The sequence below is a fragment of the Oryzias latipes genome, chromosome 20, assembly GCF_053564925.1.
Source record: "Oryzias latipes strain Hd-rR chromosome 20, Olatipes_Hd-rR_3.1".
In the NCBI taxonomy this organism is placed as follows: domain Eukaryota; kingdom Metazoa; phylum Chordata; class Actinopteri; order Beloniformes; family Adrianichthyidae; genus Oryzias; species Oryzias latipes.
In genome coordinates this window covers 19,857,585-19,877,879 of record NC_136256.1, presented here as the reverse complement: position 1 = coordinate 19,877,879, position 20,295 = coordinate 19,857,585, and the positions used below count along the sequence as shown (strand labels likewise).

At 38.2% G+C, this 20,295-nt stretch overlaps 2 protein-coding genes across 5 annotated transcripts; one reads left to right on the top strand and one right to left on the bottom strand.

Moving 5' to 3' along the window:
• Positions 1–2,853: 2,853 nt before the first annotated feature.
• cbln2b (cerebellin 2b precursor) lies at positions 2,854–5,999 on the bottom strand. Its single transcript, XM_004081017.5, has 4 exons — positions 5,619–5,999; positions 4,745–5,291; positions 4,019–4,138; positions 2,854–3,928 (listed from the first exon to the last, which is right to left on the bottom strand). Exons 2-4 carry the CDS (start codon positions 5,033–5,035, stop codon positions 3,731–3,733), a joined length of 609 nt encoding a protein of 202 aa, XP_004081065.1. The 5' UTR covers positions 5,036–5,291; positions 5,619–5,999; the 3' UTR covers positions 2,854–3,730.
• Positions 6,000–8,378: 2,379 nt separating this feature from the next.
• Positions 8,379–19,763, top strand: fbxo15 (F-box protein 15). 4 transcript variants are annotated; one of them, XM_023950402.2, is made up of 9 exons: positions 8,379–8,740; positions 10,111–10,215; positions 13,304–13,528; positions 16,108–16,311; positions 16,409–16,529; positions 16,630–16,712; positions 17,555–17,700; positions 18,240–18,364; positions 19,540–19,763. In XM_023950402.2, exons 1-9 carry the CDS (start codon positions 8,643–8,645, stop codon positions 19,723–19,725), a joined length of 1,293 nt encoding a protein of 430 aa, XP_023806170.1. In that variant the 5' UTR covers positions 8,379–8,642; the 3' UTR covers positions 19,726–19,763. The 4 variants fall into 4 exon arrangements, with proteins under 4 accessions (XP_023806170.1, XP_023806168.1, XP_023806169.1 ...); XM_023950400.2 differs by having other exon boundaries at positions 19,459–19,763; XM_023950401.2 differs by having other exon boundaries at positions 16,087–16,311.
• The last annotated feature ends 532 nt before the right edge of the window (positions 19,764–20,295 follow it).

Here is a 20,295-nt window from a genome sequence, read left to right as displayed (position 1 = left end):
AAACAAACTCTTCAAATACTGTGCTTTGTTTTTTATGTGTTGTGTGGCCTTTGTCAAACTAATGACCTATGAGTGTGAAAGAGATGTATTACGCCAAAAAGCAGTCTGTGCTACAAACAGGATTAGGTTAGACATTTTGCTCATTGCCTTGTTAAGATTTATTGTTTACCCCAAAGAAAACATTGGAAAAAAATCTATGGGGAATCATTTAAGGAAACAAAAGAAGTGAGTGCATTTATCTTGCTGTAACAAATATCTGTGTTTTTTTCCTTCTGATGTTTTTTTTTAAAGATAACACATTTAGTGTTGTTAGGAGTAAACAAGTATCCAAATAAAAAGACAAAGACATGATTAGTGTTGAGACTCCAAGAGAACATCTAAAAACAGTCTTGATCCTGACAACAAAGATTTCAAACCAGCAACAGCCAACTTTGATTTTTCTTTTTCCTCTGATATATTTAAATCCTACTTTCAACATTAAAGACGAATAAATATCCATTTATTTGATTCATTATTTTGAATGATGTATCGTACACACTTCCTGGGTGGGTGTTCTTTCACTAAACCAACCTCGTAAAAAATAAATAACTGACATAAATCTATTACTTAATTGAGCTTCATGCATGTAGTTCACTGGTGGGGGAGGGCAGCAGATCTATGATCTCTCTCCATGTGAATAAGAGTTTTGAAAGAATACATGTCACGAGGACATGTGTTAAAAAAGAGACCATGGCAAGTAAGTTCAAGCTTTTGAAGGGCATCTCAGTGAAATGCCATCTGTGCTTCAGTGACAGCAGAACCAAGTCTATTTTACAATGCATAAGAGTAATTTGATTGCTATTTTGTTGTGATGGAAGCTTTGTTTTTGCTGTTAACAAAAAATGATTTGGGAATTTTTTTTTTTTTTCCCATAATGGTATCTTTAAGGTGCCACTTATAGTTTGCCGTTTATATTGCAAATAGGTTTAAAACCCTTGTGCTATTTTAGGTGACCCCACCCTTACATTGACGTGTTCTCCCTACCGTGACAAAGGTGGATAAAGGTGGAAAGATTTCATGTAATCCATGGACACCAGTGAAGATCACAAATCATTGAAGAAAAAAGGTGCAGCGCTCTGTCCAGTGGGTCTAGATGACCCAACTCCTAATGTTAAAGTGCCTAGGACAGCACAAGGGTTACTATTGAACACAAAAAATTTTAATTCGCTTTTTCAGGATCTTAAATTGAACTTTTATTGTCAGATTCACTCCAGCAGGGAGACAGTGAGATCTTTATGGGCCAGTTTCATACAGAACAGAATAATTTCCTTGCCATGTTCCGCCATGCAGGCCTACTGCCTGCATCAGCAGCCTATCAGTAGGTCTTTACTCTCAGCTGTTGTGTTCACTTTTACACAAGATGAAGGCAAAATTCAAGGGGGAAAAAAGGGAGAAAAACCACATTGCAGAGGTAGGCAAGCAGACCCAAGTTACAAGCTGTTCATGTCTAACATATTCTCAGGGGAGTTAACTGGTGTTCAGTTGAATCCCCTGTTTAAAAAAAATAATAATTAAAGGGATTTCTTTTGTTTGCGTTTTATTGGTGGTGCCATTAATGCATTTTAACAAACAAGTGCAACTCGTTTGGCAAGCTTCTATAAATCACTGAAGGGATTTTTTTCTGTTGTCTTTCTTTTTAATTGTTTTCCAGGGAAATCTTTCCTTGATAGATGAAGTTCAACAATCCAGTTTTTTTTACTTTTTGATTTAAAGACCATTTTAATATTCAACTTTCAAAGCCAAATCCTTTCTCAGTGTTCTTTTACAATGTGTGAAGATTGTTGGAGAAGCCTGATAAATCGTAGATTCAATACAAAATGCTCAAAGCCGAGTCTATTACGCACAGTGGATTAAGTTTTAGACTCTTTAAAGGCAATGTCCATCACACATCTCTGGTCCAAGTCATGAAAAAGGTCATATTTTGCAAATAAACTAGAGCACAAGTAAACAGACTTTTACCCAGCTGACTCACATCAGAGAGATCACTTATCTTCACCTGCAAAATTAAAGACTCCAGGCAAATTCTGGTTCAAAGCAGTAGGGACACCTTTTGATATTGAGCCTTTTGGTCAGCCCACCTCTCAGTAGGCCCATGAGTCTGTGACCTGATGGGCATGAACTTAAGAAAAAAGGAAAATCAATAAAGGATAAACGCTTTTCTCTGTGTGGTCTGATACAGTCATACCTCACACATCTGGTACGTTCTTTCCGGAAAAAAAAAGACGCAATCAGCAATAAAATTACAACAAAAAACTCCCCAGCGAAGATCACCTGATCATTTCAACTCAGGTGTACCGGAAATGGAAAAGAGGGGAGGGAAAGGGCATGGCAAACACCACACGTTTTTGTTTGTGTGTAAACACAAATGCTGAAGAACATTTCAGAACATTGCAGGCATCTTTGGAAGATTTTCATCTTTTTAAAATGTCATCAAGCAGCAGCAGCTTCTCATATCTATGCAAATGTTTGTATTGTTTTAATGTAGAAGTGGAATTTGGAATCAGAGGAAGAAGTATCTACTTTCAAGGTGCAAATATGCAGCAAGTGGAGGTCCAGGAACCTTTAAAATCACTTAAAAAAGAACAATTATCTGTTTTTACTGTTTGATCGAAGTTTTCAATTAGTAGTTGAAGAATAGAAAAATATTTATGTACCTAAACGGCGTATCTATCAAGCTAAGTGTTATCTTTGAGATGCGTTGATTTCAGCACCTCGGACAGCGACCAGAGTGGCCTCCTGTCAGCGTCCTCTGTAAGGCCTTTGACTTTCAGTGTGCAGTCACATAAATAAGAAGTGATGAATGCGATTCGCCTATACAATACAATATCTTTTATTAAGCGGGACATATAGGGATTTTTCTATTATTTTCACAATGTACAATTGGTGAGCAACGGCACTGAACATTAAATCAGTCAAAGCTATGCAGATTCCGAACACACAGTAATGTCATTATGATAAATTAGATTTTCTTTTGAATAAAGGGGTCTTGAAGTCCTCTCTGTGAACTGTAACAGTCGCCTTTTTTGTACTTCATGAACCCGTCGGCGGCCTACAGTTGGCTTATTTTCAATATGTTCAGCATCCAGACGCAACACCATTGACAGCACAAGAAAACAGAAAAAGAAAGCTTCCTCTCGTGCAAAACCATAAAAAAGAAGAAAAAAAGAGAAAAGAATCATATGTCTTGGTGGTCTTGGGCTGGAAAGCACTTCTTCTGTCGTTGTCCATAATTCCAAAAACTTCAGGAAAGGGACAGAAAGCAAATATTGGTTAAGTCTGCACAAACATAAAATTGAGCATTTAACACTCGGCCTGTCCGGGACATCAGTTGCTCCATCCGCTCCTTTTTTTGGCCCGTGTTCACCCGTGTCTCAGTCGGAACAATGTTTCTCTTCCAGGCAAGAAAAAAAAAGGGGGGGGGTCCACACACACCCCCCCCCAAAAAAGCTCATGCCAATCAATGGCCGATCAATATGTCAAGTCATCCAGATTGCGTAAAAGTTGGCTGATGGATTTGAATATATGCAACTCCAAGGAAACGTTTGACTAAATAGTGGACGAGTGTACAGATATTCGTCGGCTTCCTTGGCTGACAGTTCAGTTATAAATAAATGGCATGTATTTTTTTTTCTCTCACTTCTTTTTTTTATCCTCGACCTAAGTAGAGTCCCATGAAGAATCGCAGATTAGATTATAGTGGAAAGACTAAAAAGCCTGAGAAGGTGGAGTATTTCCATCCGCCCATAAGGGTGCCCCGTTCCAGCTTCAAATAGACCCGGTCGTCCCGTTCAACCATCAGCAGTACTCCGTTGCTGGCCGCTTCCCTTGTGACGTCCTGGTCCCCGGCGAAAGCTGATATAACCGGATAATCGTTCTGCATCAGGTTCACCTGTAGGGGAGAAGAGAAAAAGCGCCAGGCTCATGTCTGACTTCACCGGAACGCCGTCTTTTTTAAGAGCGGATGGCCATTTTGACTCACCTGTATGGTTTGTCTATTGTAGACCTTTACCACATGAAAGCTGAAACTATATATCCCCCTCCTTGGTGCCTGGAAAACACTTGCTTTGAGATCGAAATGGTTGCCGATGTTCACTAAAACCTGTGTGCACAATGAGACAATGTTGTTGTTTTTCTTTACATATCTATACACATTTACGTCTTCATTTGCAGGCTCCAACAAACACAGATGATTTATTTATTTATGTATTTATTTATGTATGGTCATGCATGTCGCTGCTTGTTTATGCGCAAAAGGCGCATGAAAGAGACTGGATGGGGTTTTGCCAACTGTTTGAGGCTGCGCTTCAGTCGCTGTTTGGGAGGGTTCCCAATTTGATGCAGATATTACAGGAGGCTGCCCAAAGATCTCAAGCGTGAAGACTAACTGAAACATTCAATCAAAGCCAAATTACACAACGGAAATTGAACCGTGGCCGATTAATGATTCCGCGTGACTGATCAGTGTTTTTTGTGGTCTGTAAATCACACCAGTGCGCACACCAGTTGGAAAACCTTTCAAAGGAAAAAGAAGCAAACTATTTTCGAAATTGCAGAGACTAGATCGCACAGAAGAAAATGAATGAAACCCGACAAACGACTTAACAAAGCCACATAATATGCCAACAGAACTTGAGATTGAGAAGATGAATTGGTTTATAGAGACAGACGGGGAGTTTGTTGGCATCAAACTGAGTTGGCATCTCACCTGGTCGAAATATATGGTCATGGACGTGTTGCTCATCTCTGACGGCTCATGATTGGTCCCACGCACGGCGGAAAACGCCACCTTTGCCCCAGCGGAGCGCACTGATATGCCAAGTGAGGAGGTCACTCCACCGTCCGAGGAAGGGTTCGAGTCGCAAACCACAAGACACTTCCCCTCCAGCACGATGGGTTCCGTGTCGTTCTGGCCGACGCAAAGAACTACGCTGCATCCCAAGAGTAGGGTCAGTGCCAGGATGGCACAGGGTCCCGGGCAGCGCGCTGGTGGCACCATGGTGGTGGCTGGATAACTGAGCCCGTATACACAACGAAAGACCCCCGCCGACCCTTGGAGGTTTGTGGATCACCTGGTCCAGATTTAGTCCCCCTTCTCTCTTCTTCCTTTCTTCCTCTATCTGTGATGCGTCCTCACTCTCCCAAACACCCTCTGACACAGACGCACTTAGACTCTCTCCGGCTGAGAGTCTCCCCTCCCTCCTGTGCGTCTTTGCTGATTTTGGGAGGGTTTCAAACTGTTGTTGTTGAAGATCCTTGTGATATGAGAGGAAAAGTTGAAATTGTTTTATAAGGCTGGTACTGATGGAATTTTGACACCAAACTGACTTTCATCAGTGCGCGTAAAAGAGACTCTCTTCGTAAAAGAAACAGCTGCCGCAGCTTCTACATCGATAATTGGTTTATGAACAAGATTCAAATCAGAATGATTTGGTTCTAATCAGTTTAAATAGTTATATAACTGATATAAACTTTACACAAAATTAAAATGACAGAATCTAAACTCATGAATTCCTTCTGTTTCCCGAAAACTGGATATTGTGCGGGCTTTAAACCTTGCAAATAAGACAAATCCGACGTACCTGAGCTCTCCATTCCGCTGCTGTGTTCTCTGTCTCTGCCGGACTGAAGTGAGTGCACAGATCGCTGTCAGAAAAAAAAGCAGAAGTCTAAGGGCTCTCTTTCCAGGGACAGCTCACGCCCATTCTTTAGGCGCGCAGCCACTGCAGGCAGACTCCTCGGAAGCACGCTGCAATTAAGAGCAGATGCCCTGACTAACGGCTTTGTTTACATGTTAATCAGCTCAACCCTGTTAGGTCAATGGCCCCTGAGGACGCAGTATCATTTTCTCGCTGTGACTGTCACTTATTTGCTCACATCTTCTAGTGTCTTTCCTTTATTAATCCCAAATTAAGAGGCTGCATTGGACAGCCCTACGTGTGCATAGTATATTCAACACGCTCGTTTATGTCACTAATCCAATACTTAAAAGAGCAGTTTTACGAGTCCAGCAGATACTTGTGCGCCGCCCAGTGGAATATTTTAATTGTGCAGGGCGGGCTTCTTGATTATAGAAAATATTTAATGCCCATTGTATTGCTTGGATATTTCCTGCAAAATAATCATGATAACAAAAAATATCAAATATATTAACAGGAAAGTTAAAAGTATGACTTTTGAAAAAATGATTTATAGCTCGGCCAGCTCTAGTGCACCTTTAACCTTTTCCTTTCAAGTTCAGACGTGTCATTTTCCTTTGAAGTGTTATGTAAGGGGTCCCTTTGAGTGTTCCACGCCCTTAAAATGGTCTGAGACAGGGCTTCACAAGTGGTGAACTTTCACCATAGACCTTTAATGAGCTGCCATTTTCCTATTTAAAGATATGCAAACCAGAGACATGTTGGCCACATTAACACAGCCAAAAAGTAGACTGACTTCAACTTCTTGCTTCTGGGGGGAAAGTTACTATCTTCAACTCACTTTATTCACAAATATAACCTAACACTGATGCTTGATGTTGCCCTTATGACTTAAGGCAAACATCAATCTTTGATGGAAAGTGTCTTTCAGATGGAAAGTACTGTTCCTCCTGTGTCATATGTAAAAAACTTTGACCTGTGAAAGTATTATTTAACGTGTATAACATCAAGTGCACGGACAAAAAGCTCATGCAGCCTTCAGAAGGACACACAGTAACAACAAAACACTAAATGTCAAGTACAAGGAACACCATCAGTAAAGGGATGTGGCCTACATAGCATTACCTTACCAGAGGCTAATGTTGCCCTGAAAGGGACTTCACTTCCATCAGGACGAGCTGATCGGCCAGACTGACAACAGAGTTATGGTTATGCTCTCTGACAGCCAGCAGAGCCTACTGGCTTCCAGGAACAGGGGGGCGCTTGTGTGATTTGTCTTGAAGCACGCCATCTGCTTTTATGAAGAGAACTCGTCGTAAAATCTGCAAGGCTTTGTGCTTTATCTTGACTCGCAGGAGTTCATTAATGAATCAGGCTGAAGGTGGCATCCCAAATAAAATTTCTGTCAATCAATTAGGTGTATAATGGACGTGTGTCATTTTGTGCTGCCCCTGTTTTTTTTATTTTGAATTTGGAGAAAATGATGGTTTCTATGATCATTCTTCTATGAAAGTAAGACACTTAGACACTTAAAAATATACTTGTCCAACTGTCTAAAGTCCATCTGTCTGCACACAGTGGTAATTGACACAATGTTCACATTTGAAATGAGGTCAGACTCTCAAATTGTGAGGTCTGTCTGTGTCCAGACACACAGAGTTAGAAAGAAAAAGAGGCCGATTGTGTGATGTTTCTGTCGACTTTCATCCCTGAGGTGTTAACTCTTTCATAGCACATAAGGGCAGTTCAAACAGCATCACTTTTGTTAGGCCCTCCTTAGCTAGTTTAGGCCTAACGCCCTGATGATGAGTCACATTGATGATCCAAAGGACCCTTTCTTTATGGTAGACCTTAACATTTCTTTGGGCTTTGATTTCGGCTTATGTTCGGGGTTTTAACAGAGCGGCAGAAATGGAGGTCACACAGAAATGTTCGGAAATGTCAAATCGTGTTAAAATGTCAATACATGTGGGCCACAATCATTTTAAAGGAATTCATCATAACGTGGGAAAGTAAAAACAACAACAACAACACAATTTTGTTTTTGAAATTTTAATATTGCTTTTATTTCATAGAAATGTGTTTCAATAATTGCTCCTTAACAGCAATCTTGGAAACTATAGACATTGTTTTATGATGGAAAACTGTGTTTTTCAACTCTTTGAAGGGGCAGATTTTCCTCTGCTGTTATCGATGATGGCTCATGGGTTATTGTGCCAAAACTATCAGAGAACGACTAAATCAAAAAAATGAATGTTTTAAAAATTCCTGTAATTGAAATGCATTGGCAGGAAAATGTGTTGCAATTACTTCAAACTAAACAAGAAATGTTGCAAATCTGTTTTACCCTAAAAGACAAAACCTAACAAATGTGAACGTTAACATTATGCATGTGGATCAGCAAAAGTGACCTATGTCATGTACAAAACAAGCCAACAAAGTTCATCACAGAGTAGAGAAAGATAATAAAAACAAAACTTTATTTTTTTTGGCATTTGTAGCCTTTATAACTGTCAATAGAGTTTGTTATTAATGTCTTTCAACTTTACTGATTCTTGTAAAAATAACACACACACAAAAATTGTGGAATCATGGAAATTCCAAGTCCTCTTTCCTTTTTAGTATCCAGTCTTCCAACATTTAATATTGCTTTCTGCTTTTACTTTGAAGGCCTTTTCCACCGGAAGTACCTCCGCCGTCACCATAGAGACGGAGCACGGACTACAAAAACAACCCGAGGCATGAGATTAGGCTTGAAAATAGAGGAAAAAAAAACATAGTTTATGGGCACATTTCCTGTCATTATGGATGCTTTAAACTGTTGTGAATTTTAGGCAATAAGCTTTGGGACGAGGAAACAGCCAGCATTGGTTTTATCCACACAACATCTCAAAAAAAATATATGGTCAGAGGAAGTTGTCTAAATTTGCTTTCTCTCCACAAACATAAGAAGACCGTAAAGAAAAAATGGCAACTCACCCAAAAGTAGTTGCTTCTAGATCAAGGCAAGTGTACAAAAAAAGTGATGGATCACTTTCGGCTTTCTCGCTGAACTTCTTGGAAAGGTAACCTGTTGCTTCAACAAAGCTGTGTTTACAAATGAAACAAGTGTGTTTTTTTGTTAAGTAAATGTACAGGTAAATAGGATTTTAGATTCTGCATTAATTGTTGCCCATTTGGGCCATGTGTGCAAAAATGCAAAGAAGATTAAGATGATTACATCCCCTGCATATTTTATTTGATCATATGTTTTAAAGTAATTAGTAAAAATGGCTAATAAATCTTGCTCTTGTAGTTTTTCAAGCACTAGAATAACAATGTTACTATATCCCATTTCATGCCATATTTATTAGAGATGAAAAAAATATTGACTGTATTCACATAGTTTTAAATAATTTTAGGTTTCCTTTCTAATGTTGAAAATTGATTTGTGTAAATTATTGAAATGTAGATTCAATTGAACTTTATTATTTTTGCTCAAGGTTATGGATCAAGATGTCAATAGGAGTCTCTTTTATTCTCATTTCCATTTTTTTGTGTGCAATTTATCTCCAGTCCACGAATAAGCAACAAAAGCAACGAAAAAAGCTGATAGCCACTTAGACACTGACACTAGACAGCGTTTGTCTTTTTGTCATGTTTACAACATCGCCCTGGAACCTTGTTTTTGTCATCCAGTCACATCTGTTCATTCAGCCATAATTATGTTTCCAAATCTGCTCTGCATTATTTCAGCAGTCAAACACTCTCTTAACTTTTGTAATCAGTCACAACATTAACAAAAAACACGTGTATTTCAGATTTTTTTTCTTGTAATTTTAGACAGTTGTCGATTATCAAAACCCCCCCCTCCCAACTACTTGCTGATATCACAGGAGCCGGATCCATCTAAAATGTTACTCTCATGTAAATTTAGCTTATATCTGTTATTATCACCACCACTAGCCGCCGTGTTCTTTTTCGCACCGGAAAATAACCGCACCTCTGTACAATCACAGCCAGAGGTGTTGGTGTGAACTTAGCCAGATAATTAATGGGAATTTATAGTTAAGATGTGTCAATCCGCTTTTTTCACTCAATATCATTTATTCTGTGGCCAATAGAGTGTACACATTTTTGTTTTTTTATGTTGTGAAATGTGGGAAAACTTTACTATTATAGTGAACTAATGGGATAGCTTTGCTATCATCAACAATAAGAGGTGTTTTTAGAAAAAAAAAGCTGATCAGTATAATTTATTCTCACGTATCATCTCTAAAAACGTATTTTAACCCGTGCTTTAATTTATTTTATACCTGCAACTTGTTTTTGTCTTTTTTGCCAAAGATCTGTCATAAAAAAAGGCAGAAACATTCAACTTTCTGACAAGAACTGCAGACTAAAAGAACCAAAGATAAACGCCGTCACATTTTGCACTTTGCAATTATCTTTTCAGACTGCCGTGTGAGATTGTGACAAAGGTTTTGTCGTACCTGGATGCCCCAGCACTCTTCAGCATGAGTTATGTCAATAAGCGCACCCATCAGCTTGCCAGTGACAAGTAAGTGTCAGCAAGGGTGTTGCCACGGTGACCCAAAGCTGTATATTACGTTCTTAAATGTTTTAATCGGATGCATTAGGTGACTCCAAATATTTTAAAACCTCACAAAATCAATGTATTTATTGAGTGTGAAATGCTGCTGTCAAGTGTGTTCACTGATGGTGAATCTCAAATTTTGGCCCATTTCTGTGTATGTAATTGACAAATTATGCATATATATTACTGAGAATTGGTAAGTAAAATTATTTAAAATGGCTTTGTTAAATTGTGTGTTTTTGGTGGACAAATATTAAAGATTATTAATACTGTAGAATGCAGAACAAAATAAAACAGAGCATCACTGAGAGATTTATCCAAAGATATATATTTAAAAAAAAATCTGAAGTTGAAATTTGAATCACTTAATGAATCCAGGAACATATTGTCTTCTGATAAGTTAACTTAAATCAAAACACCTACATTTTAAATCTTTATCAGAATGCAAACCGTAGTCATGTCTTTTTTGGGTATGTTATTAGGATTGCGGCTATAATCAAACTTTTCTAAGTTATTTTTGAAGCTGGAAGGCTTTAATAAAAGCTTTTAGTAAACTGCAATGGTTTATTTTTTTGTTTTTTGTTAGCATTTTTTCTTTTGAATATAATCCCTTAATTTTAGATCATTATCGATGATTAAACAAAAAATGTTGAGTTTTATGTTTGAACACTCCTATTTAAGTTCATTTATGTTTAAGGAACCAACAAAAAAGGGAAAATGTATTTATATAGCACTTATCATAGAAAAGCACAATGCAGCAAACATCCTCATCAAACAAGATAAAAAATTAAATGAAGCAATTAAAAGATCAAATTCAGTTAATTGTAATGTTTTGCCAACTTTAAAATCCACTTCTAGCTAAAAGGGTCTTCAGGTGTTTTTTTTTTTTTTTCTAAGGCCAGCTAAGTCAGTGGAGCGTAGGAACAGAGGCAGTGTGTTCTAAAATGTTGAACCCTCGATCCCCTCAAGTTTTAAAATGTGTGATGGATAACTAACAAAAAAAATGACCTGACAATCTAAAAGTAGGAGAGGATTTGCGGGATTCTAAAATCTCAGAGACTTAATGAGGAGCTTGACCATGAAATGATTCTGAATGGAAGCAGGAGCCGGTGGAGTGGAGCTAAAACTGGACTGATGTGCTGCAGAGTTCTGATCCACCTGGAGGCGGTAAAAGCTCCTTTTGGCTTAAACAAGTAGAATGACCATTGCAGTAATGCAGACGAGAAGAGATGAAGGTCTGAAGAATCATTTTAAGGTTGGCTTCTGATACCACAGTGCTCAACTTGGAGATGTTCCTCAGCTGAAAGAAAGTTTCTGGTTTCTGGTAACTGTTACACCCCTGTCAAGGGGGCTTGCAAAAGGATGTCACATACAGGTTAAATGAACAAATTACCGTATTTTCCGGACTATAAGTCGCACTTTTTTTCATAGTTTGGCAAGGGGTGCGACTTATACTCCGGAGTGACTTATATTTGAAATAAATTACATTGTTGAATAATTTCACATGTCCGTTATTTTCACTGACAACTGCAAGAGGGCGCTCCAGGCTCGGAGTGGTACTTAGTGGTACTTTCATACTGTCAAGTGTGTTTGTGACCTGCATGCTCCCACACTTAAATACAATTTATTTTAATTTAAGTAGTATTTTACTAATAATTATCTTTTTTCAGGTTAACAAATATGTATCATTTTAATACAAACATTTGTATAACATTTTAGAACATTTACCGGTAATTATTTTTTTTTCTTTTAACCCAATACAACAACGTGACATATTAAAAAAAGGAGTCCAGCATTGAGCTTACCAGTAGCCCTTTAAAGTCCAAGTCCCACTCACATAGTGGTTTTATGTTAATAAAGCAGGCACGTACTCAGTTTGTTGTGCGTCATGTAGCTATTTAGCCTGTTCTCTAACCCCCTGTTATTTTAAGTTGCCTTTCAAGGTTCTTGGTCTCAGATTTTTTAAATAAATTTCCCATCAAAGTGCGACTTATAGTCCAGTGCGACTTATCTGTGTTTTTTTCTACTTTATAATGCATTTTTGGGCTGGTGCGACTTATACTCCGGTGCGACTTATAGTCCGGAAAATACGGTACATACACCAAATGACTCAAAAACTCTCACAAAAAAAACCCAGGCTGAAAATAACCTGGGAATTTACTTATAGGAAAAAACTCAAAACTACACAAAAACCACCAAAATACAAAGACCAAAGCCTCTAACAATAGCAGTCAAAGAAAAGCTGATGATGTGGCAGTATTGAACCCGAGCTGGACGTCCTCAGCCAACTAGGTGCTAAGGACAATTTGGGCTCCAAACTGCACACAAATATAGGAGGGGAAGAAAATGAAAGACAGAACCTCCCACTGCGGTAAAAAAAAAGAAAAAAAGAAAACAGAGACAGAAAAACACTCCAAAAGTATGTCAATGAAGACTCTCATTCATCCAGGTTGATTCCATCATAGTAGTAGGTTTAGGGGCTGTCATCTGGACTTACGTAGTTTTTAAAGTTAGAAGACGTTTCACCTCTTATCCAAAGGGCTTTGTCAATTCATGAATTGACTACTATATCTCCAAAAGTACAAACAAAACAATATTACAGCCACAGCCGTAACAGTAACTGGGTGATATAGCAGAGGTATGACACTGAGGTTTTCAAAAACAAATAGGATAATTGATGCTTGATCTGGAGCAATGATTCATGTTTCTGTTTCATCAAAAGCAGAGAATTGGCACCTAATCAGCAATTGGTGCAGCTGGTTAAAGACAGTTTATGTAACTCAGAAATAAAACAGTTGTTGTAATATAATTAGCCAAAATGAGCCCATCCATTAATTATTTATAGTTTGCTCACAAATGTTTTTCTGAAACACACAAAAATGATTTGACTTTCAGTATATGATTTAAGAATTTGGGTATATGAATATGAAGCTTGAACGAAGCTTGTGAGTAATTAAAAAAGAAAACTAGTGCCTCAGCCAAAAATAAAGCAGCTTATAGTTGATGTTAACACATTTTTCCTGCTCTTTATTCTCCAATTCTTTACCTGCAGCGCTCTCTGGAAGAACTTATACGTGGCCCAATTTGGCAAGAACAAAAGGCAGAAACCCCCGCCCGTAGCCGGGCTAAACATGGAGGTAAAGGATCCCGCTGCAGGCTACTGGAAGCGCCTCTTCCTCACCACCGTGGAACACCGTGACACCAAGACGTGGAAGCAACTTCTTGGACATGTCAGTTGTCTCACCGGTCTGCCAAGCCGAACAGAGCAGGTCCTCAGGTAACCCTCACCTAAACACAAGGAGAAGGGTTAGATCAGGGGTCTGCAACCTGAGGCTCCGGAGCCACATGTGGTTCTTTGACCCCAGCCCATACCCCAAAGTCATACCACAACATTTTCATGGATTTTAAAGTCTCATGTACCTCAGAAAATTAACTGAAGCTCAGTAAGCACAACCAGAAATGATACATAAGGTGCACCAATACTATAAGGCAGAAAAAGGATCAAGGATTTTAAATGCCCCTCATGGTCTGAAAAATACAATAAAAGTCCCTTAGCCAGTTCTGATTTACAAATTATGGCTGAGATACACAAACAGCGGTAAAACAAATTTTGCATTATTTTTAAATCACTGCTGACATCACACTACCAACAACTGCATTGAGATTATCCTATATAGCACAGGGTGTATTTTATTTTGAAAGGAAATCCTCTGAACAGCTATAAACCATATAAAATATATAAACCATATAAAATTTTAAAAAATTGCTATTTTTTCTTTATGTTTGTTTCACTTATGCCAGAAAAAAAATAATAGTTCATTTACATTATCAGAATAGTAACAATAACAGAAATACAAATGTGATTTTTCTAATGGCTGAAGTAAGACTTTGCGGCTCCTGCTGGGTTGTTGTGGTGAGTAAGAAATTGACCTGAATAGCTTTTCGAGTGTTAACGGTTGCAGACCCCTGGATTAAGTGAAGCCTGAAGTGTGTGTCTTTGATTTATAATGCATGTTATGTCTTTTAAATCTCTTAGAAGCATTCTGAGTCCTGAAGTGTCCACAGATTTGTTTTTCAAGCATTTAAAACTTACCAAGCTTAAAAATAAAAAAAATTGTATTAAGCCTTGTGGATATTTCTTTAAAATGTAGTTTTTATTTTATTGTAGCTCAAAACATTTATATTGATGAAAATGTACAGCGAACTTTTGTTATTGCCAAGACTTCGTTTTCCCCCAACTTCCGTCCTTGAAGCATTGCTGAACGAGTAAACTCTGCTGCAGAGAAAGTTCAAGGGCAGACAGAGTGAAAAAAAAATCCCCCTCCAAATCAAAAACTAAGCATGGTTTGTTTTCTGTAATGACACTTTCTTATTAAAGGTGAGAAAGGAGGTGTGTGTCTGAATGCGATGTCTGCTCAGGGTAGTGGTGGGTGAGGTGGGGGATGCCAGCACACAGGGGGAAAGCTCTTTCACCACCTCCACTGCAGTGTCTGCTGGGTTTTTAGAAGCTGTGATTAGAGTGTGCAGCACTCAATTTTGAGGTTTGTTGCATTTGCTGGGCCACAGAAAAGGGAGTACAAAACAAATGAGTTCCTAGCAGAGGCTGTCTGAATTGTTGAAACCAAATAACCCCCACCAAAATTCGAAAAAGAAATAAATGAATGACAGATTCACACACAAAGAAACACCTTTTGCTCCCTCCTTCCTCCCACTCTCTGAAACATTTCCCTTAAGGGCTTCGTCTGCTTGAGACACTGAGAAGCTTTCCATTTACCTTGCTAATAATCATTTCACAAGGCATCACACATACAGTCTGTGCAGAGAGAAGTCTCTTGGGTCATCAGAGACTTCTCGGGTTCCAATTTTTAGCTTTGTTCCTTTACTTAATTGATATTGGTTGATTTCTCTGCAGGACGCCGGCTGCATTAGAGGAGAATTAGGGTTATGGATCTCGACATTCATTATTGATTGATTCAGCAATTTCATTTCATTTGTTGCATATCATTCCAACAAAAGCGACGTAACCCTTGTGCTATCATGGGTACTTTAACATTGGGAGTTGGGTCATCTAGACCCACTAGACAGTGCTCTGAACCTTTTTTCTTCAATGATTTGTGATCTTCACTGGTGTCCATGGATTACATGAAATCTTTCCACCTTTATCCACCTTTGTCATGGTAGGGAGAACACGTCAGTGCAAGGGTGGGGCCATCTAAGATAGCACAAGGGTTAAAGCAAAATACTATAATAGTCAAAATGCAAAATATAGGTTTTCAAAATAAAATTGCACATTTTTATTGTATCAAAATAAAATAAAATAAACCAAGAACATTTCAATATTTTAGAGCATAAATTGAAGACCCACTCTGATCATATTTTGGTCCGTTAACAGTGGTCTTTTAATTATGATAATGCAGTTTTTAATCAAAATAAAAAAACAGTTTCTCAGTTCATTAACCCCACCCCCACCCCCGCCCATCACCCATAACTAGATCCATAACGTACATGGATTTAGTCATCCACAAGAGGATGCAGCCCAGCGTTTTTTCTGTCACAAACATGATCTTTTTCAAACTAGATTTTTTTGTCTGCTCCTCATTCACAACAGTTTGAATAAAGAAATACTCAGAAGTTCAGTTTTAACTTAATTTTCTTGATATGTCATCCACCATCTGACAGTGGGGGATGCTGTGACTGAAACTTTAAAATGAAAAAGTAAATTAGTAAGCTTGAAGTTTTCTGCATTGCTTCTGTATGAAACACCACATTCCTATGTTGAGCATGCTTAACCCCAAACTCCCTTTCTTTCCTCAAAATTGTCCCCTTTTGTTTCAGCATTGTGTTATCTTCCTGCAGAAACTCCCATGTCACCTGGGAACTGACCGTCACTTCCAAGTCAGGACAGGTGTGTGCTTTGGAACTGAGCCGGTCTCAGTTCTGCAAGACTTCTTTGACACTGTGCTGGAGCGGAGGACTCTGCTTATCCAACTATGGGGAGATTTCTACCCTTCAACTTGACGGTGTCAGGAGGATTGAACTCAACCACCCCGGCCTGAAGAAGTAACGACAGGCAGCATCCATTTCAGCCTTCTCTCTATGTCTCTGTCTCCTCATCTCTCTGTGAAATCAGCTGTGCTTGCCCTGTCTTACCCCGTAGGAGGTCCCTCATGGCCAAGTTGAACATGCAGCCTCTAACTAAATGTGCACAGGTCATTGGCCAGGACAGACTGGTGCAGCTGAAGCTGCTACAACCTGGAGTCATCATGGGTCTCTGGACGGTAATTACTTCACATGAAGCCACATCTTTTCTTTAACATCATTTATTAGCATACTCTAGTTGAAGGAAGAAAAAAAAGGACAAAAACACTCTTTTTGCAGGGCCAAAGCTCAGTTGCTTTCTTCATGTTCACCCTCCACTTCCACAAGTTGATGGAGAGAAGCACTCATGGATCTGCCGTGTGGTAGGCAGCACAGAAACCGACCTTTTTCATCCACATTTCTGAGATATTTTGCACTATTCTAGCCATGGTTCACATTTAACGGAAATTAGGTCAGAATTCATGCGATGTTCCTGTAAGGTCCCATCTCATGGACTTCCTCACAGAAGGGAATAATGTGACTTTCCTAGGATTTTGTTTCTGAAATCTTATTCTTGACATTCATCAGATGTGATGACAGCAAACTGTATTTTTCATGCCCATGTGAAAATATAATCTAATTCAGGTGATCAGATACTGAAAGCTGAAGCGACTGTCTCGATCACACCTTTTATGACAATACTTCTCCAGTTGAGAGTTGCATAGTGTATCTTCATGTGCTTATAGCTCCATCTACTGGTCTTTATTAGGAGCAAACTGCTGTGCCACCTGTAAGTCCCACTCCATCTATACTTTTATATATCGTAATTGTGTTTTCCGTGGTTTTTTGAATTATGAAAACAGCGAGCAAAAAGGGAGCTATCTAGCCATTGAGTTTTAAGACCAGATGTCAGCTCGGATGAGGAAAATGAAGATGTTAATGGATCTATTTGTTTGCAAGTGGATGCATCAGAACGGAGCGGAGCAGGGAGACTTTGGCCCACCCATTTCAGTTGCTTCATCACAACTCAGTTATTTCAAATAGCATATTTTTATCTGCTCTTGATCATCACTATTTGAAGAAAGAAATACTCAGAAACGCAGTTTGTCCCTGATCATAGGAAAAATGCTACCAGAACATGTTAAAAACACTAAAAACACAATTTTCATTAGAGAAGATCAATTTTTCCTGTTGATTTAACCATTTACCTTTTTTTTTGCTCCAGTCCATACACAGAGCCCATCATCAAACCACCTTTTGATGATGTGGACCCTGACTATGGTCTCCATGGTTACCAGGTGCACATTGTTCTCCACAACACCACCTGTCAGCTACTCTCTGAGAGCTTCTCCCAGCTTTTTTGCCCCAAAGGTACTCTATTTGTGTTCATACTGGTAAATTATAGTGTCTATGTGATGAATAAATAATAGCAAGGGGCCAAACATTTATAAACTCTTAAAAAAAAAAAAATATATATATATATATATATATATATATATATATATATATATATATATATATATATATATATATATATATATATATATATATATATATATATATATATATATATATATATATATTTAACTTAAAAAATGTGCTTTTCTGATTCACTTTGGTCAAAGGATTGACACAAAGATGCCAAACTGCTTCCTCTTCCCCATCAGGGTACCTAGTTATTGCACTTCAACTGTTTCTTTTGGATTTTTTTTCAACAGTTTCATTTTAGGAAACGTCTTTTTTTATGTGGTCAATTTCTGTGGCATCCTGGTCTTTTTAGTCATAAAACAATATTAAATACATTACATCATTGATTTGTTATCATTTCCTTTAATTAAGTCTCTTAATAGTAGACTTCTAATTGTGACGTTCTAAAGATTTGTTTGTTTTGTGGTGCTGTCTTCATCCAGATCAGATCTCTGATGGATTCATTCATCTCACAGCCATCAGTAGAACCAACCTGGCTCAGCACACACCTGTGTTAGGCAGCATCACCTTGCCCTGGCAGTGTGAAGCCCTGCAGGGTTCAGTGGAGGTATGACACATGGTCATAACCGTTTACAGAAGCAGAACATTTTTGACTTTTTAACTTTATTTTCAAAGCTATAACACAGAAGACACAAGGTGAGGTCTTTGAAAAAAGAAATAAAAAAGTGTGTAGCTGACTGAAATCACATTGCTGCATTTGAATCTGTTAGGTGTCATAAATAGATAAAAATAAAACGTGTTTTTTTAACTTTAATTTTATAGTGGCTTCTAGATTTTAGCTCGATGTGAGTAGTATTGTTTTCATTGGTTTTTGTTAATAATGATAGTCTCTCACAGCTGAAGCATCTTCAAGATAATTTGGATCTGGTTTTCTTTTTATAACTTAAAACATAAGCAAAGTATGGAAAAGGAAAATACCACACTGTTAATCCTAAATAAACATACCTACTGAGGTCAGATCACAAATGTCATACTACAAAATATGACCTATTAAACTTAATTTAACTTAGTTGGTTATCCGATATCTTTATCTAAACCAGGACTGTCGGTGTGGAGCAACCCCACCCCCTTCCCCTCCCCATCACTGAGGGCTCAGAGCAGGAAGCTTTTGACCCACTCAAACAGCACTTGTTTGTCTCCTTCTGATTCACATCAATTTGAATACAGAAATACTCAGAAATGCAGTTTTAAGCTTTATTCTCTTGAAGTATGCCCTTTATTTTTAGAAAAACGCCACAACAACATGTTACAAACTCAGAAAACACAACATTTTGTTGGAGTGGGTTTTTCAGGATTTGTATTCAAATCCAATTGATTCACATAGTTTCATCCATCTTGGTTTTACATGATTTGGCTTTTTGTGTAAATGGAAGAATACAGTATATTAAAGGAAAAATTCATCATTTAAATATTGACCATCTGTATGAATGTTTTCCTTTAAAGTAGAATTTAATTTTTTCTTCAGATGAAATTTCAGATCTTTTCCCATCTGTTGCACAACTCCAAGTCTATTTTGCTTTAAAACACCTGTGCACCTGAATGTTTCAACCTTTTTTATCTGGTTTATTTTCTGAAAAATACACAATGCAATCACTAATAAAGTCGAGCTCCTTGTTAGCTCTGCTCCTTTCTTTTCTGCAGAACTGCTGCGTCATGAGTTTCACTCTTCTGGATGAATTCAGGAAACCCTTTAAGTGCGTCTGCTCTCCCGTTTCCATGCAGCTGGAGAAGTCGTCGGTTTGTTTGGACTACAGCGATGAGCACTTTCTGATCCACCATAAGGAACCCGGCGTTCAGGTGAAGATGCAGCTTGCGTGGTCAAAGGAACAGGAGAAGTTTGTCCTCATCAGTTTAGTTGTCTGTGTGAGCGTTCATGAAGTCAACAAGCATTTCAGTAGAGATTACTAACCATTCTGTATTTTGAAATTAAAAGACTTTTCACAATTCCTTCTCTTTGTGTTCATGTGTCAGATGGAAAACATGTTTGAAAGTCCAACACTTCTGATCTGCAACAAATGTTTCATGTGATTTTTAAACTAAAAAATAAAATTGTGTTCATATGTCACATTTCATGTTTGATTACTTGACTGAAAAATGTATTTTTAAAACGTTTTATAACAAATTCCTGATGTAACCCTTGCGCTATCCTAGGCATTTTAACATTGGGAGTGGGGTCATCTAGACCCACTAGACAGTGCGCTGAACCTTTTTTCTTCAATGATTTGTGATCTTCACTGGTGTCCATGGATTACATGAAATCTTTCCACCTTTATCCACCTTTGTCATGGTAGGAATAACACGTCAATGTAAGGGTGGGGTCATCTAAGATAGCACAAGGGTTAAATAAGAGGTTTAGACATTTATTTACAGTGCTGAAAGTTTCTGTAGGATTTGCTGATTTATGCAAAACAGGAGAAGCTCTAGATTGTGAGGGTCCAGGTCTACCAGCATCATCTGTTGTGTTTTCACTTAATGAAA